The following is a 22,607-nucleotide window of genomic DNA, read 5'->3' as shown; positions in this document are numbered from 1 at the left end:
GAAATTTATAATGAGATATAAGGAAACAATGGAGGAATTAAATACTTGATTTCTTTAGAAATTAAATGGCCATGAAAACTTATAATGCCCAGGAATCGAACGATCAACATTCCCCACAGCTATTGAGAAATTAGATGCTCTTCGTGTCCAAAATTATATAGGTTTGGGAGAACACTCTGCTGAGAAAAGCATACGTGATCTACATTCCACAAAGGAGAGAGAAAACAGAACTACTGAACTGCTAGCCAGCCAGCAGTAGGCAGGAAAATGATAGAATCAATAAAAAGGAAGGTGATATTAAGGCACTTTAAAAAAACCCTTATCGTTAACCAAGTTGAATTGGATTTATATAAGCAAAATCAGATTTGACTTATCTACATTTTTTTTGAGCATCTAATTCGGATACATCAGAAACATTAGTAAATCTGGTAGGCTTAGATTCTTAGAAGGATCTTGATAAGGTCCTTCAAGGAACTCCATTAAATGAAATACCTAGAACTTGGATATACACTGGCATGGATGGAGAAAACAGAGCAGGAATAAATGGGTCCTTTTCAAGTTGTTTCTGCTATCACTTCAGATTATCTGCAGTTCTTTGATTTTTCACAAGAGTCGGGCTCACTACATCCAAATAATGGGTAGGCCATTTAGGATTAATAATGTGTAATGAAACCTTGCATATCTTTTTCCTAGAGTTGCATGAATCTATTACTCAATGGCAATTAACCAAAACAGATACTTCAAACTTGTCCGCAAGTGATCTCGCTTTTAAGTCACTCTCTCTTGTCACAGGCAAAGCAATTCCACTCAAGGATAAAGGAGGGAACATGTGCTGAAGATGATGATGTGGGCGAGGTTCTAAATGAGTAGTTTGTGTCAGTGGAGAAAGACATGGAGGATGATGAAATCTGTGCAGAGCATGTTAATCTGCTAGGTCATTTTGAAATAAAGAAAGAACTGGTGATGGGCTCACTGAAGAAATTAAGGTAGACAAGTTCCCATGGTTTGACGAGATTACCTCAGGTTATTGAGAGGCGAGAGATGAGATTGTCAGAGCCTTGACCAAATTTCCTTTTTAGCTACAAGCAAAGTCCAGGAGGACTGGCAAGTAGCTAATGTTGTTCATTTGTTCAAGGAGGGTAACGATCTTGTCATTGCAGATGATATTATAGATCATCTAGAAGCTATTCAAGAAGAACTTTAGGGACAGAATTTAAGAACATTTGGGAAAGCATGGCCTAAATAGGTAGAATTAACATGGTTCTGTATGGGGCAGATCATAATACAGCAAAGTCACTATTGATGGAGTTTTTTTGAGGAGATGACAAAGGTGATTGTTAAAGTAGAACAAAGGATGTTGAATATACAGATCTTAGTAAGCATTCTCTTAGATTCAAAATTGGCTTGTTCATAGAAGCCAGAGGCTAGTAGTCAATTTGTCTTTTTTCTGGCTGGAGGTCCATGATTAGTGCTGTTCTGCAGGGATCTCCACAGTGACTTGGATGAAAATGTGGATAGTAAGATTGCAGATGGCAAAAGATTGGTGTTGCTGTGGTTGCAGATATGCCAGAAAATTAACAGGTGGTGCTTAATCTGGGCAACATCACTTTGGGAATCAACTGCAAACAGGAAATCCACAGCTAATGGCAAGACCCTTAACAACATAAATGCAGAGAGATCATACTTCCCTGAAAGTGGATGCATGAGTTAATAAAGTGGTAAAGCACCACTTTATGACATGCACCAGCATGAAGTAGTTGAGACCTTAGGTACAAGAACCAGGAAATAAAACTGGTTGAGCCGCATCTGGAGTATTACATTTCATTTTGGGTTGTCTCATTATAGAAAGGACGTGGAGGCTGCAAAAGAGGTTAATGAGGATGCAGCCTGGATTTGAGAGTACATGTTATAAATTGGACGAACTAGGGTTGTTTTCTCTGCAGCTGAGGGAAGACCTGACAGAGGTCTATAAAATTATGGGAGGCATAGCCAGAGTAAACAGCCAGTATGTTTGTCTCAGGGTTGAAATGGTAAATACTAGAGGGCATGCATTTAAGATTTCAAAATTCAAGTACATTTATTGTCAAAGAATGAATAAATTATACAAACCCTGAGATCTGAGAGGGGGAAAGCTCAAGGAGATGTGTGGGGCAAGTTTTTTATTTAAGAAACTGAATGGTGGGTACCTAAAATACACTGTCAGAGGTTGTAATGAAGGCAGATATAATCGAGGCAAGAGGGTTTTAGATAAACATGAAAGTACAGAGACTGGAGGAATGTGGACCATGTCTAGGTAGAAAGGATTAGGTGTCATTAGCTTGATGAGTAGGGTACAACATCATGGATCAAAGATCCTGTCCCTACGCTGAACAGTTCAATGCTTTAATTTATCGTATCTTGCAATTCATTTGATGGCTCTGGGTCTGTACTCGCTGGAATTCAGAAGGATGAGGGGGGATTTCATTGAAACCTTTCAAATGTTGAAAGGCCCACACAGAGTAGATGTGAAAAGGATGTTTCCCATGATGGGAAAGTCGAGGACAAGAGAGCACAGCTTCAGGATACATGCTGTTGCCACATGCAGCTGTGGAGGCCAGGTCATTGTGTGTATTTAAGGCTGAGATCAATAGGTTTTTGATTGGACATGGCATCAAAGGTTACAGTGAGAAGGCCGGGGAATGGGGCTGAGGAGATTTTTAAAAAGGATCAGCTGCGATTGAATGGTGCAGCAGACTTGATGGGCCAGATGGCCTACTTCTGCACCTATGTCTTATGGTCTAATTCATTATCAAATGTCAAGACATTCTGCAATAAGTTGCTTACATGATAAATTCAAGACATTTTTACTTTAACGTTCAATTAGGATGAAACATCTGTAATAACAAGATCATTGCACTTTTTAATAATGGTGTGTTCTGTCCAAAGATGGCAACTCCAGAACAGAGTTTTTCATAACTTAATTCAATAGCTGCATTTGTGTAGATTACCACTGCAAAACTTGTTTTATGAGGAACTAGACAAGTTCTTGCTAAACTGGAAGTCAAGATTACTAAATAGGCAACAATAAAAGATTTTTAGCCTCATAAATTCTCTTGCCTCAATCTTATCAAGCGAAGAAGCCTACTCAGTAAAATTAGAAACATATTATTTTTATTTAGAGTTATGCTGTGCATATTATTAAACACCCACCTAAAGTGTTAATAAAAAGTTCATAGAACTCAAAGGTCAACAAAGGCTCCTTTGGTTTATGAAAATAGTCTGCTATTGTTTTGAACACGTCTCTTTCAAACCCTGGGTACATTGGTTGGTTCAATTCACTTCCGTTTGGCCCTGAGAAAGGGAAAAAGAAAACAAGTCATAAAAAAACAGCTTGGACCACATAGTCACACAATAGAACCACAGAACATTACAGCACAGAAACAGGCCTTTTGGCCCTTCTTGGCTGTGCCGAACCATTTTTCTGCCTAGTCCCACTGATCTTCACCTGGCCCATATCCCTCCATACACCTCTCAATGTACCAGGTTACGTGTGGAAATGAATGAATAAGGAATTATTCCACCAAACATATCTTTCCCTCCCCCCCACTCTCTGCTTTCCGCAGGAATCACTCTCTGTATGACTCCCTTGTCCACTCGCCCCCCTGCACTTATCCTTGTAAGTGGAACAAGTGCTTCACCTTCCCCTACTCCTCTGCCCTCACTACCATTCAAGACCCCATACAGTCCTTCTAGGTGAGGCAACACTTCACCTCTGAATCTGCTGGGATCATATTCTGTGTTCAATGGTCCCGGTGTGGCCTCTTGTATATCAGTGAGAGCCAACGTAGATTGGGAGACCGTTTTACCAAGCAACTATGTTCTGTCCACCAGAACAAGAGGGATCTCCCAGTGGCCACCCATTTTAACTCCACTTCCCAATCCTATATGTCCATCCATGGCCTCCTCCACTGTTGGGTTAAGACCACACTTAGGTTGGAGGAACAACACCTTATATTCCGTTTGGGTAGCCTCCAACCTGATGGCATGAATGTCAATTTCCCAAACTTCCAGTAGTGCCTCCATTCCTCCCCCTTCACTATTTCCCAATCCCTTGTCATCCCTCTTACATGTTATCTCCTTGCCCACCCATCACCTCCCACTGGTGCTCCTTACCCCCATCCCCCACCCCCGGCTTCCTTCTTTCTTCCTTGGCCTTCTATCTCTTTCACCAATCAACTTCTTAGCTCTTTGCTTCATCCCTCCCCCTCCAAGTTTCACCTATCGTCTGGTGTTTCTCTCTCTCCTCCCCCATCTTTCAAATCTACTCCTCAGTTTCTTTCCCCCAGTCCTGTCAAAGGGTTTCAGCCCGAAATATCGACTGTACTTTTTTCCATAGATGCTGCCTGGCCTGCTCAGTTCCTCCAGTATTTTATGGATCCAGTATTGCTTGGATTTCCAGCATCTGCAGATATTGTGCAGACCCGCACAATTAAAAAAATAATGGTGCCAGTGCATCCTAGAGCAATAGTCGTAAGCATTTAGCAAGACTTTGCAGGAGGAAAAATTCTTCCTTCTCTCTGTAGACTACTGCAACAATCAGACCTGATTGTAAGGACATTACCTTGGATTAGCAATACAGTCAGTACAGTCAGGGAAACTTCCAGCTCCCAGTCTGGGTATCTTGCTGTGGCGAGGCAAGTTCTGTCACCAATTAAGACCATAAGATATGAGCAAAAGTAGGCCACTCGGCCCATCGAGCCAGCTCCGCCATTCAATCATGGGCTGATTTTATTTCTCCAGTCAACCCCACTCCCCCGCCTTCTCCCCATACCCTTTGATCCCCTGGCTAATCAAGAACCTATCTATCTCTAACTTAAATGCACCCAACGACTTGGCCTCCACAGCCATTCATGGCAACAAATTCCACAGATTTACCACCCTCTGACTAAAGTAATTTCTCTGTATCACTGTTCTAAGAGGATGTCCTTCAATCCTGAAGTCGTATCTGTCCTAGGATCTCCTAGGATGGGGATTTTGCCATATCTAATCTATTCAGGCCTTTTATCATTTGGAATGGTTCTATGAGATCCCCCCTCATTCTCCTGAACTCCAGGGAATACAGCCCAAGAGCTGCCAGACATTCCTCATACGGTAACCCTTTCATTCCTGGTATCATTCTTGTGAATCTTCTCTGAATCCTTTCCAATGTCAGTATATACTTTTTAAAATAAGGAGCCCAAGACTGCACACAATACTCCGTGGTCTCATGAGTGCCTTATAGAGCCTCAACATCACATTCCAGCTCTTATACTCTATACCTCAAGAAATGAATGCCAACATTGCATTCACCTTCTTCACCACCGACTCAACCTGGAGGTTAACCTTTAGGGTATCTTGCACAAGGACTTTCAAATCCCTTTGCATCTCTGCATTTTGAATTCTCTCTCCATCTAAATAACAATCAACCCTTTTATTTCTTCCACCAAAGTGCATGACCATACACATTCCAACATTGTATTTCATTTGCCACTTCTCTGCCCATTCTCTTAAACTATCTAAATCTCTCTGCAGGCTCTCTGTTTCTTCAACACTATCTGCTCCTCCACCTATTTTTGTATCTTCGGCAAATTTAGTCATAAATCCATTAATCCTGTAGTCCAAATCATTGACATACATTTGGAGGGCATATCCCTGCCATGGATGTAATGAACATAAACACTCTGCTCAGATTAATCCATGTGCACACTTTTCCATCGCACAGCAAGCAGCTGGATGTTCCCTAGCACAGTGGTCCCCAACCACCAGGCCACAAAGTACGGGCCACAAGGAAAAAATATGGCTTGGCGATATGAAATGATATGAGTCAGCTGCACCTTACTTCATTCCCTGTCTCGCCCACTGTTGAACTTGAACGCACGCGAGATCATCAGTCGCCCAAACACTGTGATAACCTCGCGCCAGGGATCACTGGTTGGTTTTGGGTAACCGGCCGCCTCATGCGGCCAGCGAGAAGTGCTCTTGCTACTGGCCTTGAGCACGGACAGATGGGTGTCGCCTCTAAACCTGTTAAGCACACCAAATGTCTGTGGGGAAACCAGTGCTAAAATATTCGCAGACGATCTAATTTGGGCTCAGGGTTTAGTAAGTAGCACAGCAGCTACCTCGCTGTGATCGACTGAAAGTCATCCCTCGAGCCAAACTTTTTGTCGGCCAATAGATCCTACCTACCTACAAGAGGGGTAGGCACGTGCCCTGTCACAGTCCTCACTCAGGCGGTCGGCCTCTCCGGACTGTGACCGCCGCAGCCCTGGCACGGGGACCTCCAGCCCTTACCTTGTCCTCTCACCCCACCCACGACCAGCCACACCTGGCCAAGGCGTCTGACGGTGGGCAGGCAGGAGGCTGTCTAATGAGGCAATGAAGCCCTCAAAATTGCTTCAGCACCTTGAGTCCAAGCACCCTCCATTTAAAGACAAACCTGTTGAATTTTTTGAGTGAATAAAACGTGAGCAAGCAGGACAGAACAAAGTGCTGAGAGCCATGAAAACTAAATTGCAGAATAGACTGGACATAAGGAACCCCCTTTAAGTATCGTTGTCTCCCATTATCCCTAGATGGGACTGTCTTGTTGCAGGGAAACAAGCCCAGGGCTCCCACTGATTCAGCGATATTGGTGTGTTGCAATGATTTTATGTTCATACGGGGAAAATATGCGCTGTGTGTTTAATATCCAAACGTTACTTAAAATATTATGATGCTATTGACTTATAAGTGAGTTATAATTGACTTATCACTGTATTCATGCAAGGAAAATATGTGCTGTGTGTTTAATATTAATTTCATTAGATAAACCCTTTTAGAAACAAAATTGAGTGTATTAGCCACTTACAGTTGACTTATCACCTATATTCTGGTCATGATTAACACTCCCCTCCAACCCCCCACTGGCCGGTCCACAAGAATATTGTCAATATTAAACCGGTCTGCAGTGCAAAGAAGGTTGGTGACCCCTGGCTCCAGCAGTTTCCACTGCTGCTGGTGACATACCATTCTGGCTGCTGACTTCAACTGAATAATATGGCAGTGCTGGAAAGCTCTTCAAGACTGGTAGAAATGGTAAGAGATGCAGCCCAGTTCTGAACAGGGCTTTCTGTCAAAGACAGGCACAGTCAGATCCATTGATGTCATGCTGGTGTGCTTTTTACGCCACATCCTCCTCTTAGCTAACTTTCACCTATAGGAAGATTAGAAGGCAGAGAGGGGAACATTGAAGTTGCTGACCCCTGTAAACTTTGAAGAACTGAAGAGGGATGGGGCAGGTTGGAGAAGCAGAAAGCTCCCCACTGCAGTGCTGGTAAGCAACTAAAGAAAACATCAACAGCAGCTCAGAAACCAAGACAGTATCAGAGGGGATCACATCAATTCAGATCAACTTGCAGAATTTTCCTTTTCTGCGGTAAAGGGGTGGATGCAAGGGAGGATCTCCAAGGAAAGAGGTGGCAAGACTCTCTCTTTGCCTCGTAAAATCATCTTCCAATTCAGGACCATGTGGTCATGTTACTTCTTCCATAAGGTTCACAAAGGGGGATTCTGATCCACAACCTTAAAGACTCAGTACCATCCTCGCAGACAAACATTAATGCTCCACATACACTTCTGTCAAACTGTGTAACTGCAAGGCCACAGACTGCACAGCCTCCCAGAACTTCCAATCCTCAGTGAGGGATCAGAAATGGAGAGAGAGAGAGCAATTTCAAGTTCCTGTGTGTCAAGATCTCTGAGGATCTAACCTGGTCCCAACATATTGATGCAGTTATAAAGTAGGCAAGACAGCGACTATACTTCATTAGGAGTTTGAAGAGATTTGGTTTGTCAACAAATACACTCAAAAACTTCTACAGATGTACCGTGGAGAGCATCCTGACAGGCTGCATCACTGTCTTGTACGGGGGAGAGGAGGGGAGATGGGGAGGCTACTGCACAGGACCAAAAGAAGCTGCAGAGGGTTGTAAAGTTAGTCAGCTCAAACTTGGGTACTAGCCTACAAAGTATCCAGGACATCTTCAAGAAGCGGTGTCTCAGAAAGGCAGTGTCCATTATTAAGGACTTCCAGGGCATGCCCTTTTCTCACTGTTACCATCAGGTAGGAGGTACAGATGTCTGAAGGCACACACTCACTGATTCAGGAACAGCTTCTTCCCTTCTGCCTTCCGATTCCTAAATGGGCATTGAACCCTTGGACACTACCTCACCTTTTTAATATAAATTATTTCTGTTTTTTGCACGATTTTTAATCTATTCAATATACATATACTGCAATTTATTTACTTATTTATTTATTATTTTTCCTTCTATATTATGTATTGCATGGAACTGCTGCTGCTAAGTTAACAAATCCAATGACACAAGCCAGTGATAATGAACCTAATTCTGAACTTCCTATCTTATCAAAAGGACCTTAGATGGCAGCAAGCAGGAGACTAGCCACCAAGCCTAGCGGAGCTGACGGGCTCCACCTATACCCGTTAGGTAAATAAAACTCCCAGAAGCAACGGCTTACCAGCCAAGATGCTCCAAGTCTGACAGACAGGATAGGGCCAAACCTGCTGGACGTGTACAATGCCGCATTTCTGACCAGCAGCATGTCAGAATCCATGAGGAAGAAAGCATCATTCAAATTTAAGAGATAACATGTGGGGGGGGGGGGGGGTGTAAAGACCGACATCAGGAGATACAGTGGGCGGGGGGGGGGGGGGGGAGGAGAAATCCATCAAACACTGTCCTCATTCTGATGGCCATCTTTGTGTATGGCTGAATCAAGTCATGTGTAGAACCAAAGTAGGCAAACGCCAAGTGTCAGCACTTGCTGAGACACTACCTGGCCACAGTTTTGAAGGATGGGCTTGTTTCACAGTTGAGCAACGTCTCGTTCAGGTGGATATTGCTGCACAACCCTCTTGCGGCAATGTTCTATCAGAAAAACACATCAAATCAATCGAGCAAGGGAAAGCACAGGACATTGCACAGGTAAGGACACAGTGCATCCTGCAGGTGGGTTCCTGAAGCAGACTGTCAGAGCCTTTTGGCAAAATGACATATAACCAGAACACACTAATAAGCACTACCCATTTCACTAGCAATGAGAAGGGCCCTCTGCACTGGATCCACTCTGTATGGTCAGTGTCTCTCTCCCAATAAACGCTGCTCTTGGGACAGCTGTGTTGAGGCCAAGACAATCACTCACCTCTCTGGTGATTGAAGATGTGGTCTGGAAAAGCATGCAGCATTCCCTTTCAAGCTTCATCCTGAGCAGCTGCCCAAAAGAGGACTTTTGATCCCGGGTCTCGTACTGAAGCAAACTCAAATTCTGCTGCACCAAACCACCAAATTCAATTTGGAAGGAGTACCAGGAGTAAATAAGAATGATGGAGGTAAGCATTGCCCCAAATTGTTGAACTCACAACGTAGTCTGAATGCTTGTAATATGTCAAGATGAAAGACCAGGTGCTGTTCCTCATGCTAGCACCAAACTTCGTTGGAAGTGCAGGAGACCAGGATAGAAGGAGAGTGCTAACGTGACAGCCGGAACCTTGAGTTACGTTTGTCGACCAAACAGTTGTCTCAACAAAACATTGATCCAGCTTGAGTTTTGTGTTCCCATTAAATGGACAGATAACCAAGTTAGTCTGGTCTCATTGCTATGCATGCTATTCCAGAGATCATCTTTAGCTACACACTAGCTTGTGCAGTTTTTTCAGAAAAATGCTAGAGGTCATGTCACACTCCATTGCCAAACTACAGAAAAATAGCAAACACTATATCCCTATCAGCAGCATCATAGCAAAGCTGAACCCAGGAAGACTCCAATGCAAATATGTCCATTCAAGTTTCCAAGATAGCATCAAATAGAAAATCTGGCATAGACCAGCACAACTGGGCGTGTCACATTTGCTTCATTGTATGAATTTCCTTCATACATTTAAAACTGCTAAATGGATGGGGGGGTGGAGGAAAGGTTTGAACTTTAAAAGATCAAATTAATTTTTACAATTGCCCTCAAATGGTGAATTGAATCTACATTTTAAAAAATATACTTTGGAGCACTAATGTAAGAGCATAAAGGAAAATAGTCAATGAATATATTTGCACTCAATATACTTTTTAATTTTAAAGAATGGATTTGGAGTTCATGCTCAGTCTGCACAATTCTGCATGCTAAAGGGCGATTATTTTAAGAACATTTCAATAAGTTCCCATCACCAGAGCCAACAATCAGCTACACAGTAACAGTAAACTCAGGTCTATCACAATCATTCTCCAGCAGCTCCCAGCAGACTTTTATTTGCAAACCTATTTAAAATGTAGGAAGTGTCATAACACCAGACATTTTGAGTGAGTACATTCTCTGTTTCAAGTTCCATCAAATTTCTGCAACTGAAAGATTTATAAATCTAATTGATTCATTAAATTTATTTTAAAAAGGTCAAAACATTATGGGCAACTACATGTATACTTACAGTTTGCCAGACACCTCATAGCTGACAGAACCCAATGTGGAAGCTCATCTATTTAAAAAAAGAAAATGTTTTTAGTACTCTTCTTAACATTTTAACCTTTAGCACCACCTTAAACAATTTTACCCTTTTTTTCGGAAAGATATTCTCTGTAATTTCCACAGACTTTGTGTTTGGCAGCAGACACACACAGGTACATGGTTAAACAAGAGATCCAGAGAATCTTGAAATTTGATCACTAGCCTTTTTTGATCTTATCCAAATAACATTATATGTGCTTCAATTAGTCTTAATGTACTGGGCAAGGAACAAGGGGAAAAACACTTTAACTTTTGTTCTTACTTCCCACATAGGAGTTTTAACAGGGAGGATGCATATTTGGATATCAGATCTATTTAGCTGTGTAGCACATATTTTACGGAAATTTTTACGGTAGCACACAGAAAACTTTATTGTCGATTCACCAGAAGCAAAAAATGTGACCCAGCATTGGGATTCCCACAACAACAACCAAAATTGAGAGAAAGGTAAAAATTGTTCAAAACCAAAAAATGCAAGTTGAAATTTGTTTTTCAAATTAAACTTTAATTACAAAAAATAATTTCTCAATGTCATTTTAGCCTTTAGATTCTAAAATATTCAATATACATACCCAATTTATTCTCTAGAAACACCACTCCTTGCTTATTTACATGATGAACATTGTAGATGATATACTTAGGGTTGAGGTGTTTAGGATCCAACACACCTTCCAGGGTAGCCAGCCCCAGAATTTTCTGCAAACTGGAAGATTGGCAAATACAAAATATATTAACTCTTCTCTTAGGGACATACTATATGAACAGCTATTATGTTCATACCTTATAGTCTGTGCAATAAACATTTCACAATAACTCCAGTAACAACTTGATTAATATGAAAACATTATAGATTATATCATTTCTTTTTTAAATATCTATTCTCAAGACAGTGATATTACTAGCATGACCAGCATGTCTGCCGACTCCACATGGGACAGAATAGCTCATCTGCAATCACTAACAGTCAGTAGCTCGAAACTATGGAGCAGATTGTGAAGTCACTATGAACAACAATTAAACAAAAGAAAATCCCATGCATGATAGTCCAGATAGGAACAAAGAGTAACTTAAAGAATAGGGAACATTTAGGGTTTTAATACCAATTCCGGTAAGTTTTTTTATTAACACATGATTTCAATTTTTGAAACTGCATTCAAGAGTAGTCATATTTCTCTGGATAAATTGTCCAGGAACCTAATCATACTAACAAAATCCTAATTCTAAATACTGCAGTTAAACTAAATATTTATTTCTCCATTACGCATTCCAAAAGCAATGAGGGCCAAGAATTTTACAATTTGTTAAGGTGTTACAAATTACAGGCGCTACTCAATTGTTTTGTACTCTTAACTTCCACTCTGCTAGCAAAATAAAAAACTCCCACTGCATACAAACTTATGCAGTCTTATTTCATCCATTGTTATTATTCCATGTTGCAGATCTTGGTAAAGGGATCAATTTCTTCATTGGTACATCCTATACCTTGACCCACATAGAATCATAGAAAATAGGTGCAGGAGTAGGCCATTCAGCCCTTTGACCCTGCACCACCATTCAGTATGATCATGGCTGATCATCCAACTCAGAACCCTGTACCTGTTTTCTCTCCATACCCCCTGATCCCTTTAGCCACAAGGGCCATATCTAACTTCCTCTTAAATACAGCCAATGATCCGGCCTGTGGCAGAGAATTCCACAGATTCACCACTCTCTGTGTGAAGAAGTTTTTCCTCATCTCAGTCCTAAAAGGCTTCCCCTTTATCCTTAAACTGTGACCCCTTGTTCTGGACTTCCCCAACATCAGAAGCAATCTTCCTGGATCTAGCCTGTCCAATCCCTTTAGAAATTTATATGTTTCAATAAGATCCCCCCTCAATCTTCTAAATTCTAGTGAGTATAAGCCTAGTCGATCCAGTCTTTCTTCATATGAAAGTCCTGCCATCCCAGGAATCAATCTGGTGAACCTTCTTTGTACTCCCTCTATGGCAAGAATGTCTTTCCTCAGATTAGGGGACCAAAACTGCACACAATACTCTAGGTGCGGTCTCACCAAGGTCTTGTACAACTGCAGTAGAACCTCCCTGCTCCTGTACTCAAATCCTTTTGCTATGAATGCCAACATACCATTTGCCTTTTTCACCGCCTGCTGTACCTGCATGCCCACCTTCAATGACTGGTGTACAGTGACACCCAGGTCTCATTGCATCTCTCCTTTTCCTAATCGGCCACCGTTCAGATAATAATCTGTTTTCTTGTTCTTGCAACCAAAGTGGATAACCTCACATTTATCCACATTAAATTGCATCTGCCATGAATTTTCCCACTCACCTAACCTATCCAAGTTACCCTGCATCCTCTTAGCATCCTCCTCACAGCTAACACCGCTTCGTGTCATCCGCAAACTTGGAGATTCTGCATTTAATTCCCTCGTCTAAATCATTAATATATATTGTAAACAACTGGGGTCCCAGCACTGAGCCTTGCGGTACCCCACTAGTCACTGCCTGCCATTCTGTAAAGGTCCCGTTTACTCCCACTCTTTGCTTCCTGTCTGCCAACCAATTCTCTATCCACATCAATACCATACCCCCAATACCATGTGCTTTAAGTTTACACACTAATCTCCTGTGTGGGACCTTGTCAAAGGCCTTTTGAAAATCTAAAGATACCACATCCACTGGCTCTCCCCATATACTCTACTAGTTACATCTTCAAAAAATTCTATAAGTTTCGTCAGACATGATTTTCCTTTCACAAATCCATGCTGACTTTGTCCGATGATTTCACCTCTTTCCAAACGTGCTGTTATCACATCTTTGATAACCGACTCTAGCATTTTCCCCACCACCGATGTCAGACTCACCGGTCTATAATTCCCCGGTTTTTCTCTCCCTCCTTTTTTAAAAAGTGGGGTTACATTAGCCACCCTCCAATCCTCAGGAACTAATCCAGAATCTAAGGAGTTTTGAAAAATTATCACTAATGCATCCACTATTTCTTGGGCTACTTCCTTAAGCACTCTGGGATGCAGACCATCTGGCCCTGGGGATTTATCTGCTTTTAATCCCTTCAATTTACCTAACACTACTTCCCTACTAACATGTATTTCCCTCAGTTCCTCCATCTCACTAGACCCTTGGTCCCTTACTATTTCCGGAAGATTATTTATGTCCTCCTTAGTGAAGACAAAACTAAAGTAGTTATTCAATTGGTCTGCCATGTCTTTGTTCCCTATGATCAATTCACCTGTTTCTGACTGTAAGGGACTTACATTTGTCTTGACCAATCTTTTTCTTTTCACATATCTATAAAAGCTTTTCCAGTCAGTTTTTATGTTCCCTGCCAGCTTTCTCTCATAATCTTTTTTCCCTCTCCTAATTAAGCCCTTTGTCCTCCTCTGCTGGTCTCTGAATTTCTCCCAGTCCTCAGGCGTGCTGCTTTTTTTTGCTAATTTATATGTTTCTTCTTTGGACTTGATACTATCCCTAATTTCCCTTGTCAGCCACTTACCAATCATAGGCAAAATACAACATGGAAGCAAGCCTTTCAGCCCAACTCATTCATGCCAGCCAATGAGCCCAGCTAAGCCCAAGAACGTTTCCTATCCATACACTTAAATGTCCTTTATTAAAAGTCATTATTGTACCTGCCTCAACTACTTTTACTAGCACCTTGTCTGATACACAGTTTAAACCGTTTTGGTCTTCTTTCCCTTGGAAAGACTATGTACATTCTATGTCCCCCATTTTATACACATCTATACGATCACCCCTCAACTACCTTTGTCAAAAATGGGATAGCACGGAGTTATGGAAATTGAAGTTGGTCATGAGTCAATTGTGCTTGAAATTTGAGGAAAGAATGGCAAAGTGCAGATGATTTTTTTATAACTCTAGTGAAAGGTTAACGCCTGATATACTGGAAAGTGCGGGTGGAAGTGTGAATAGGACAGCAGAGGAAGAAAAGTGTTTGGTGAGCTTGAATGATGGTAGGAGTACAAGGATAAACCTATTTAATAACACCGTTTCTGCTATAAACCTTGTGCTGGTATCTGAGGATATAGCAAGTGAGTGTAACTGGGATGTGTATAATGATACAACAGTGGGGAGTAATGTCGGTAGAATGGGAATAGATCTGTATCAGAGAAAAGTTCTAATATCTCCACTTGGAATTTTAGAAAGATAAATTAGGATGTACTTGATTTGTGTGAAAGTACATTTCCTGATCATTTGGTTTTGGAGGATATTGAGTTAAGTAATAATTCCATGTGTTCTTACTCAGTTCAATAGCCAAGAAAGCAATTCCCGGATTGTTGGGAGATAATAAAAGGAAAGCTGTGCCCTGTGGACAGATGAATGTAATAGAGATGTGAAGGTGCTGAATAGTACTTCTAGGAAAGTTAGACAGTGTTACTCCTATTCATCTTTCATACAATATAAAAGAGTTCAAGCTATAGTGAGAAAAGTAGTGTAGGGCAAAGAAAATGCATTGGAGAACGTACTGTGATAGTATTGTGGAAAAAGATTCAGGTAGGGGAAGTAAGGAGTATGATACAGAAAACAGGGAGAGATAGAACACTTGCTGCATTACCAGTTTTCTAAGGTGAGAAGGTTGCAGTTAATGACTGAAAAAACAGAATTATTGGCGAAAACATATGTCAGTGTACATAGTTTGGCCACTTTACGTAAAGGACAGAGGTCCTGATATTTCCCATACAGCCTCCTCTACACTGGTGAGACCTGCTGTAAATTGGGGGACGACTTTGCCAATCACCTCTACAGCATCCGCCACAAGCAGGTCCTCCTGGTGCCCGATTCCCACTCCGAAGCGTTGCTCCATGGCCACCCTCAGAGTGCAGGAGGAACACCTTACTGTGTATTCCTTCTGCGTACTATCCAATGTGATGGCATGAATATCAATTTCTCCTCCTGATAAACAAATTCTTCCCACCCCCACTACCACTATTCACTACTCTGACCTTTTATTTCTTCTCACCTGCCTGTTACTTCCCCTTTACTCTTCTCCTTTCAGATCGCTTCCTCTCCAGCCCTTCACCTTTCACATTCCACCTAGTTTATTTCCCCTTCCCCCACCTTTTATTCTAGCATCTTCCCCCTTCCTTCTCAGTACTGAAGAAGGGTCTCTGCTTGCTTATCGAGAAACGGTTCTGACAAGCAGTCCTTGGATTACTGAGAAAACAAAATGTTCTAGTTGTTGCTTGGACGTTTAACTTCTACTGTCTTAACTTAAAAGGGCTATAAATGGTGCTGGTCAGACATCACCGGGAAAAGATGGCATTTGATATATTATGTTATCGGATTCAAAACTTATTTTGGTTTTTTAATGCGATATGGATTGAAGGGCCGCTTCCTCCTTCCTGGAAATTAGCAGCTGTTATCCCTGTATTGGAACTTTGCAAGGAATAATCAGATCCTTCCAGTTATAGACCTATTCCACTAACGATAATGGAACAAATGGTCATAGCAAGGCTTCGCTATTTTGTGGAAAGTAGTGGAAAATTAGCTGTATACCAATCTGGATTTTGCAAGGGAAAAATAACCATTGACTCAGTGTTACATTTAGAATCTGATATACTTAAGGCGCAATTAATAAAGTATCAGTGGTAGCAATTCTATTTGATATAGAGAAAGCTTACGATACATTATGGATGCAAGGATTGCTGCTTAAAATTGTAAGCATGAGAATAGGCATGTTCAATTGGTTTCAAAGATTTTTATGTGACAGGAACAGACAAGTTAGGCTGGGAATGACATTCTCTAAGGAATATGGGAAAAAGAATGTGATTTCTCAGGGGAGTATGTGTAGCCCATTCCTTTTTAATATTATGATTAATATTTTCTTAAATATTGACCCAAACATTTCCAAATTGTTGTATGCTGATGATAGTGCAGTGTGGAAGAGAGGCAAGAATATAATTTATGTAGTTAGGAAAACACATGCAGCTATTAATGAAGTAGAGGAATGGGTACATCAGTGGGGGTTTAAAATTTCTGTTGCAAAGTTTCAAGTTATTTGTTTTTCTAAAAAGAACATTACACTCACAATTGATCAAGTCATATGGTAAATCTTTTAGCAAGAGTAGGTGTAAAGTTCCTAGGTACATCAACACAAAGCTAACATGGATAGTGCATGTGAACAGAATTCTAGAGAAGTGTAAAAAAGTCCTTAATGTGTTTAGTTGGTGAGATTGGGGTGTGAGTAGGAGGTCACTTAAACAAACATATATAGCTTTAATCTGATTTGTCCTTGATTATGGACATGTTGCTTATGGGTCAGCCTTTAGCAGTTTTAAAGCCCTTGGATGAAGTTCATTCTCAAGAATTGAGATTATGTTGTGATGCTATTAAATCACCCCAATTTCCGCATTAGAAATGGATGCAGGTTACAGTTAGCAATGGTTTATTGGGCTAATGTGAGGACATAAAATTGGTCATCCAATATTGGCTATATTAATAGAGTACTGGAAGCTGTGCATTCATAAGATCTCAGCTCTAGGTGGATGTGAAATTAATGGGCCTAAAAGCTTGTATTGTTTAATATGGAATATGGGCCCAGTGTATCCCCTTCTGTTGCTCCTCCACGGTTTTCCCTTTGCCTGTGGTTGATTTAAGCCTTCAAGAAAAGATAAGATTGTACATCAGTAGCACCGGTAATTTAGCAATAAATGTAAGGCAGATATTATGGCTTTGAGTATATCTATACAGATGGTTTAAATGATCCAGTGACAGGTCGCTCAGGTGTTTGTTTGAGCTTCAGGTGACTCATAAGAAAACATTATCAAATGAAATATCAGTATTCATATCTGAGATTGTTGCTATCATTTTAACCTTGGTAGTGCATTAGCATGACTCATCATCAGTTTTGACATGTATTAAAACAGGATATTTCAAATTGTAGGCCAGACGTTCTTTTTGAGATTGGGCAACATCTGATAGGCTACAGGGTCTTGGCTTGTGTATCCGTTTCTTACAGTTTTCTGCACATGTTGGGTTTGAAGGAAACAAGCTGGCAGATGTTCTAGCCATGCAATCACTTAAAATCAAGGATGCAAATATAGTAAAAACACAAAATACTGGCAGAACTCAGCAGGCCAGACAGCATCTATGGGAGGAGTTAGTGACGACGTTTCGGGCCAAAACCCTTCATCAGGAAGATGCTGTCTGGCCTGCTGAGTTCTGCCAGGATTTTGTGTTTTTATTTATTTCCAGCATCTGCAGATTCACTCGTGTTGCCTTTGATGTAAATATAGTGGTGCTTTTGCATAAAGGGGAGGTGAAAGCCATAACGATAAAGTATATTCAATCACTGTGGAAACAAAGATGGGATAAGGAAGAGAAAGGATGGTATTTATACAAAATTCAGAGGAAGGGGGGAACTCAACTGGGAGGTGGGTATAAAAGGAGGAAAGGAGTTATGCTTACAAGTTTATATATTGGATATACTAGGTTTAATAATTCCTTGTTCAGAATTTATATGCATGACACTGGCGTTGTAGGGAATGCACTTGTCAAGAAACACTGCAGCATACAATATATTGTTTAAATGCAGTTCCATACATTAGATATTATTTGAGTTTTTTTTTTGGGGGGGAGGAATTGCCATTATGAGAGTGAGCAGGTAAAGGGATGGGGGAAGTTGTGGCTAAAAAGACTTCGGTGTGTCAAGAGAGTGAGCAAGTAATCCACGTGCTTGGAAATGAAAACAGGAACTTTGAAAAACAAGTATCATTGATTAGCTAATTGGAGGGCAATTTATCCACTAAAAGGAAGGCAAAGTTTAGTGAAGTTTCCTTATACGACAGTGATAGTGAAAGTGAGGGGCTGAGCCCTCAGCTTGAGAGACATTGGTGAAGGCACACTGGTAGGATTTCAGAATCAGAATAAATATCACTGGCATATGTCGTGAAATTTGTTGTTATGCACCAGCAGTACATAATAAAAACTGTAAATTAAAGTACATATATTCTGTTTATGAGTTAACAGGCTAGAGTCCATGATGGAACTGACTGTTTTTACAACTTTCTGCAGCTTGTTTTGTTCCTGTGCAGTAGCCTCCATTTCCACCCCCCCCCCTCCCCATCTCAAACCAGACAGTGATGCAGCCGGTTGGAATGTTCTCCATGTTACATCTGTAGAAATTCGCAACTGTCTGGCAACATACCAAATCTCCTCAAACTCCTCTTGAAATACAGCCCTGTCTTGCCTTCCTTGCAGCTGCAATGCATCAGTGTGTTGGGCCCAGGATAGATCCTCAGAGATGTTGACATCCAGGAGCCTGACACTGCTCATTCTTTCCACCTCTGAGCCCTTAATGAGGATGAGTGTGTGCTCCCTCATCTTACCCTTTCTGATTTCATTTTTGTTGTTCAGTATTGGTATTTGATTCAATGTAGGCATGATCATAGTTAGGGCAATGGAATACTCCTCCAAGTTGCGAGAAGGCGGGGAACCTCAGGTCTTGCTGATGACTTCATCTGTGAGAAGTGTAGCCAGCTGAAGCTTCTGACAGAACAGCTCAAGAAACTGGATGTATTCAAGATCATCCGGAAGTTGAGGAAGTTCACAAGTGAGAATTTGTACTGAGGTAATCACACCTAAAGTACAGGCTACAAGCAAAGGGGTTATAACCAGGAAAAGAAAGAGGAGTCGGCAGTCAATGGAAGGTTCCCCCATGGTTTCAAGGTTCAGAGCAGATGTGTGATAATGATTGGTGATTTGACCGTAAGGGTCAGACAGGAGATTCTGTAGCTGCAGAAGAGACACCTGGATGGTGTATTGCTTCCAGATTCAAGGATATATCCGAGTTGCTGCAAAAAGTATGAGGGGGGAGGATGAACAACCAGATGTTATTGTACATTCTGGCAGAACAAAGGTCAAATTTCTGCAGAATGAGTGTTGGAAGTTAAGCAACAGATTAAAATGCATGTCCTCAAAGGTAATGATTTCTGACTACTCCTGATACCACGTGCTAGTGAGCCCAGGAGGATAGACAAAACCAGAGTGTGGCTGAAGAACTGGTGGATGGGGCAAGGATTCATGTACGTGAATAACCGGGATCCTTTCTGGGGTAGAGGTGACCTGTGCACGAGGGATGGGTTGCTCTTAAACCAGAGAGGGATCAATATCCTTGCAAGGAAATATCCTAGTGCTAGGTGGGAAAGTAAAAATTAGCTTTATAAAGATTAGCTAAAGATATGGATTAGCTTGATCTGTCATGTGAAATGCGCTGCTTGTGTCAATTCAAATCAGTGAGGATTGTACTGGGGCAGCTCACAAGTATTGCCAGGTTTAAGGTGCTTGGGAGTAGGTACAGAGGAGATGTCAGGTGTAAGTTTTTTTACTCAGAGAGTGGTGAGCATGTGGGATGGGCTGCTGGCAACAGTGGTGGAGGCGGATACGATCGGGTCTTTTAAGAGACTTTTGGATAGGTACGTGGAGCTTAGGAAAATAGAGGGCTCTGGGTAAAGCCTAGTAAATTCTAAGGTAGAGACATGTTTGGCACAACTTTGTGGGCTGAAGGGCCTGTATTGTGCTGTAGGTTTTCTATGTATTAGTGAGAGAAATTAATTCCCCCGAATTGATTGGGCCACCAAAGTGTCGTGACTACATGGGGTGCAATGTATGAAATATGTCCAGGAAAGCTTCCTGAAACAATATATTGAGGACCCTACTCAGGAAGGTCCAGAAGTGTCCTTCTCTTCGGGAAAGAAGCACAAGTAAATGAAGTGGAAGTCAGGGAGTTCTTTGGCTCTAGTGAGCATAATTCTACTATGCCTTTTATGCTCTCTTTGTCCAACAGACCATGGTCGCTAGAAATCCCAATGACCCTGTGACTTCGATCTCTGAAGCTAACGTGAGGGCATCCTTCAGGAGGGTTTACCCACAGAAGCATCTGGCCCAGAAGGAGTGTTGAACGCCTGTGCTGGACTTTTACAGGCAATGTCAATGACTTCCTTTGGCAATTTGAGGTACCCACCTGCCTCATGCAGGCTTCAATTATACTGGTGCCCAAGAAGGACATATTAACCTGCCTCATTGACAGTGTAGTGGCACTTACATCCACTTGTGAAGTAGTCTGAGAGGTTGGCCATGAAGCAAATCAATTCCTGCCTGAGGAATGAACTAGATCCACTCCAGTTTGCCTACCGTCACAACAGGTCAATAGCAGATATCATTTCATTGGCTCTACTCAACCCAAGAACATTTGGACACTGAATATGCTTACATACTGATGGTTTTCATTGACTACAGCTCAGCATTCAACACCACCAGCACCTCAAAACTAAGTTCTAAGACCTGGACCTTGATACCTCCCTGTGGCACCAGATCCTTGATTTTTCTAACCAGTTAGTACAGAATGGCCACAGCATCTCCTCCACAATCACCATCAGCACAGTTGCACAAGGCTGTGTGCTTGACCTACTCTACATGTTTACTTCCCAAGACATGCTCTCTTTTCACTGTTGCCATCAGGACGAAGGTACAGGAAACCTTAGGATTCACACCACCAGGTTTAGTAACAGTTACTGTACTACCCCTCAACCATCAAGTCTTGAACCAAAGGGGAAAACTTCACCTGCTCCATCATTGAAATGTTCCCACAACCAAGGGACTCATTGTCAAGGACTTAAATCTCATGTTCTCAATATTTATTGCTTATTTAGTTATTACTTTTTCTTCTTTTTGTAGTTGCAGTTCGTTGTCTTCTGCACTCTGATTGAACACCCAACTTGGACTGTCTGTCATTGATTCTGTTATGGTTATCATTCTATAGATTCATTGAGTATGCCCACAAGGTGACATATGTACTTTCATAATAAATTTACTTCAAACTTTTAGTAAATTACTTTACTTGCATTGACAGATTTTTGTGAAATAAAGTTGTATAGTGTATCTAACTCCATAACATTCCTCTTGGATAAAGGCATAGGAGAAACAAAATAAAAAGAGGGTTTTTCCTACAAAAAGACCATGAGTTTGGTAGCCTTCACTGAAGATAAAGAATCTAGAATGTGACAAACTTGATTGCATCAATGATCTCACCAATCCTTTAACTTTGTGGCCCTCAAACCTGCGATACAAAGGATGGTTCTATCATTAGAATAATTTTGGCAGAGACAACAGAAGCCGGTGATGACTAACTTATGATAATAAAATCTACTTTAAACTTTGAAGTACAGCTCCAATGCCTGATTTATGTTTGCTGATATACCACTGCTACTGGCCAAACTAAAGGTGGTGACGAGTTGGCATTTGGAGGGAGAAAAAGAATCTGATTGAATGGTGCCACAACACAACATCAGCAAAACCAATTAATTGATTATCATCTATAGGAAGAAGAAGCCAAAGGTTCATGAGCCATTCTTTATTAGGGGATCAGAGGTGGAGAGGGTCTGTAACTTTAAATTCCTCAGTATTATATCAGAGGATCTGTCCTCCATCCAGCATGCAAGTGCCATCACAAAGACACATCAGCACCTCTACTTAATTTCAAGTTTGCATCGGTGATATGCCAAATCAAAAAATTTTGACAAATTTATGGATACGCAGTGGAGAGTATCCCAACTGATTGCATCAGAGCCTGGTATGCAATTTAATGTGGATAAATGTGAGGTTATCAACTTTGGTTGCAAGAACAGGAAAACAGATTATTATCCGAACGGTGGCCGATTAGGTAAAGGGGAGATGCAACGACATCTGGGTGTCATTGTAGACCAGTCATTGAAGGTGGGCATGCAGGTACAGCAGGCGGTGAAAAAGGCAAATGGTATGTTGGCATTCATAGCAAAAGGATTTGAGTACAGGAGCAGGGAGATTCTACTGCAGTTGTACAAGGCCTTGGTGAGACCGCACCTAGAGTATTGGGTGCAATTTTGGTCCCCTAATCTGAGGAAAGACATTCTTGCCATAGAGGGAGTACAAAGAAGGTTCACCAGATTGATTCCTGGGATGGCAGGACTTTCATATGAAGAAAGACTGGATCGACTAGGCTTATACTCACTAGAATTTAGATG

General features: G+C 41.4%; 1 protein-coding gene across 1 annotated transcript in view; it reads right to left on the bottom strand.

Moving 5' to 3' along the window:
* Positions 1-22,607, bottom strand: part of LOC132404830 (DEP domain-containing protein 1B-like) — a 51,701-nt gene that overhangs the window by 8,623 nt on the left and 20,471 nt on the right. Inside the window, exons 5-7 of the mRNA XM_059989352.1 lie at positions 11,146-11,276; positions 10,497-10,544; positions 3,190-3,330 (exon numbers count right to left, since the gene is read on the bottom strand). Of these exons, the coding sequence (XP_059845335.1) occupies positions 3,190-3,330; positions 10,497-10,544; positions 11,146-11,276 (320 nt within the window). The remainder of the gene's footprint in view (positions 1-3,189; positions 3,331-10,496; positions 10,545-11,145; positions 11,277-22,607) is intronic.

This window comes from Hypanus sabinus, chromosome 14, assembly GCF_030144855.1.
Source record: "Hypanus sabinus isolate sHypSab1 chromosome 14, sHypSab1.hap1, whole genome shotgun sequence".
Lineage (NCBI taxonomy): Eukaryota > Metazoa > Chordata > Chondrichthyes > Myliobatiformes > Dasyatidae > Hypanus > Hypanus sabinus.
The sequence above is the reverse complement of the archived record's forward strand: the minus strand, read 5'-3'. Positions and strand labels throughout refer to the sequence as shown.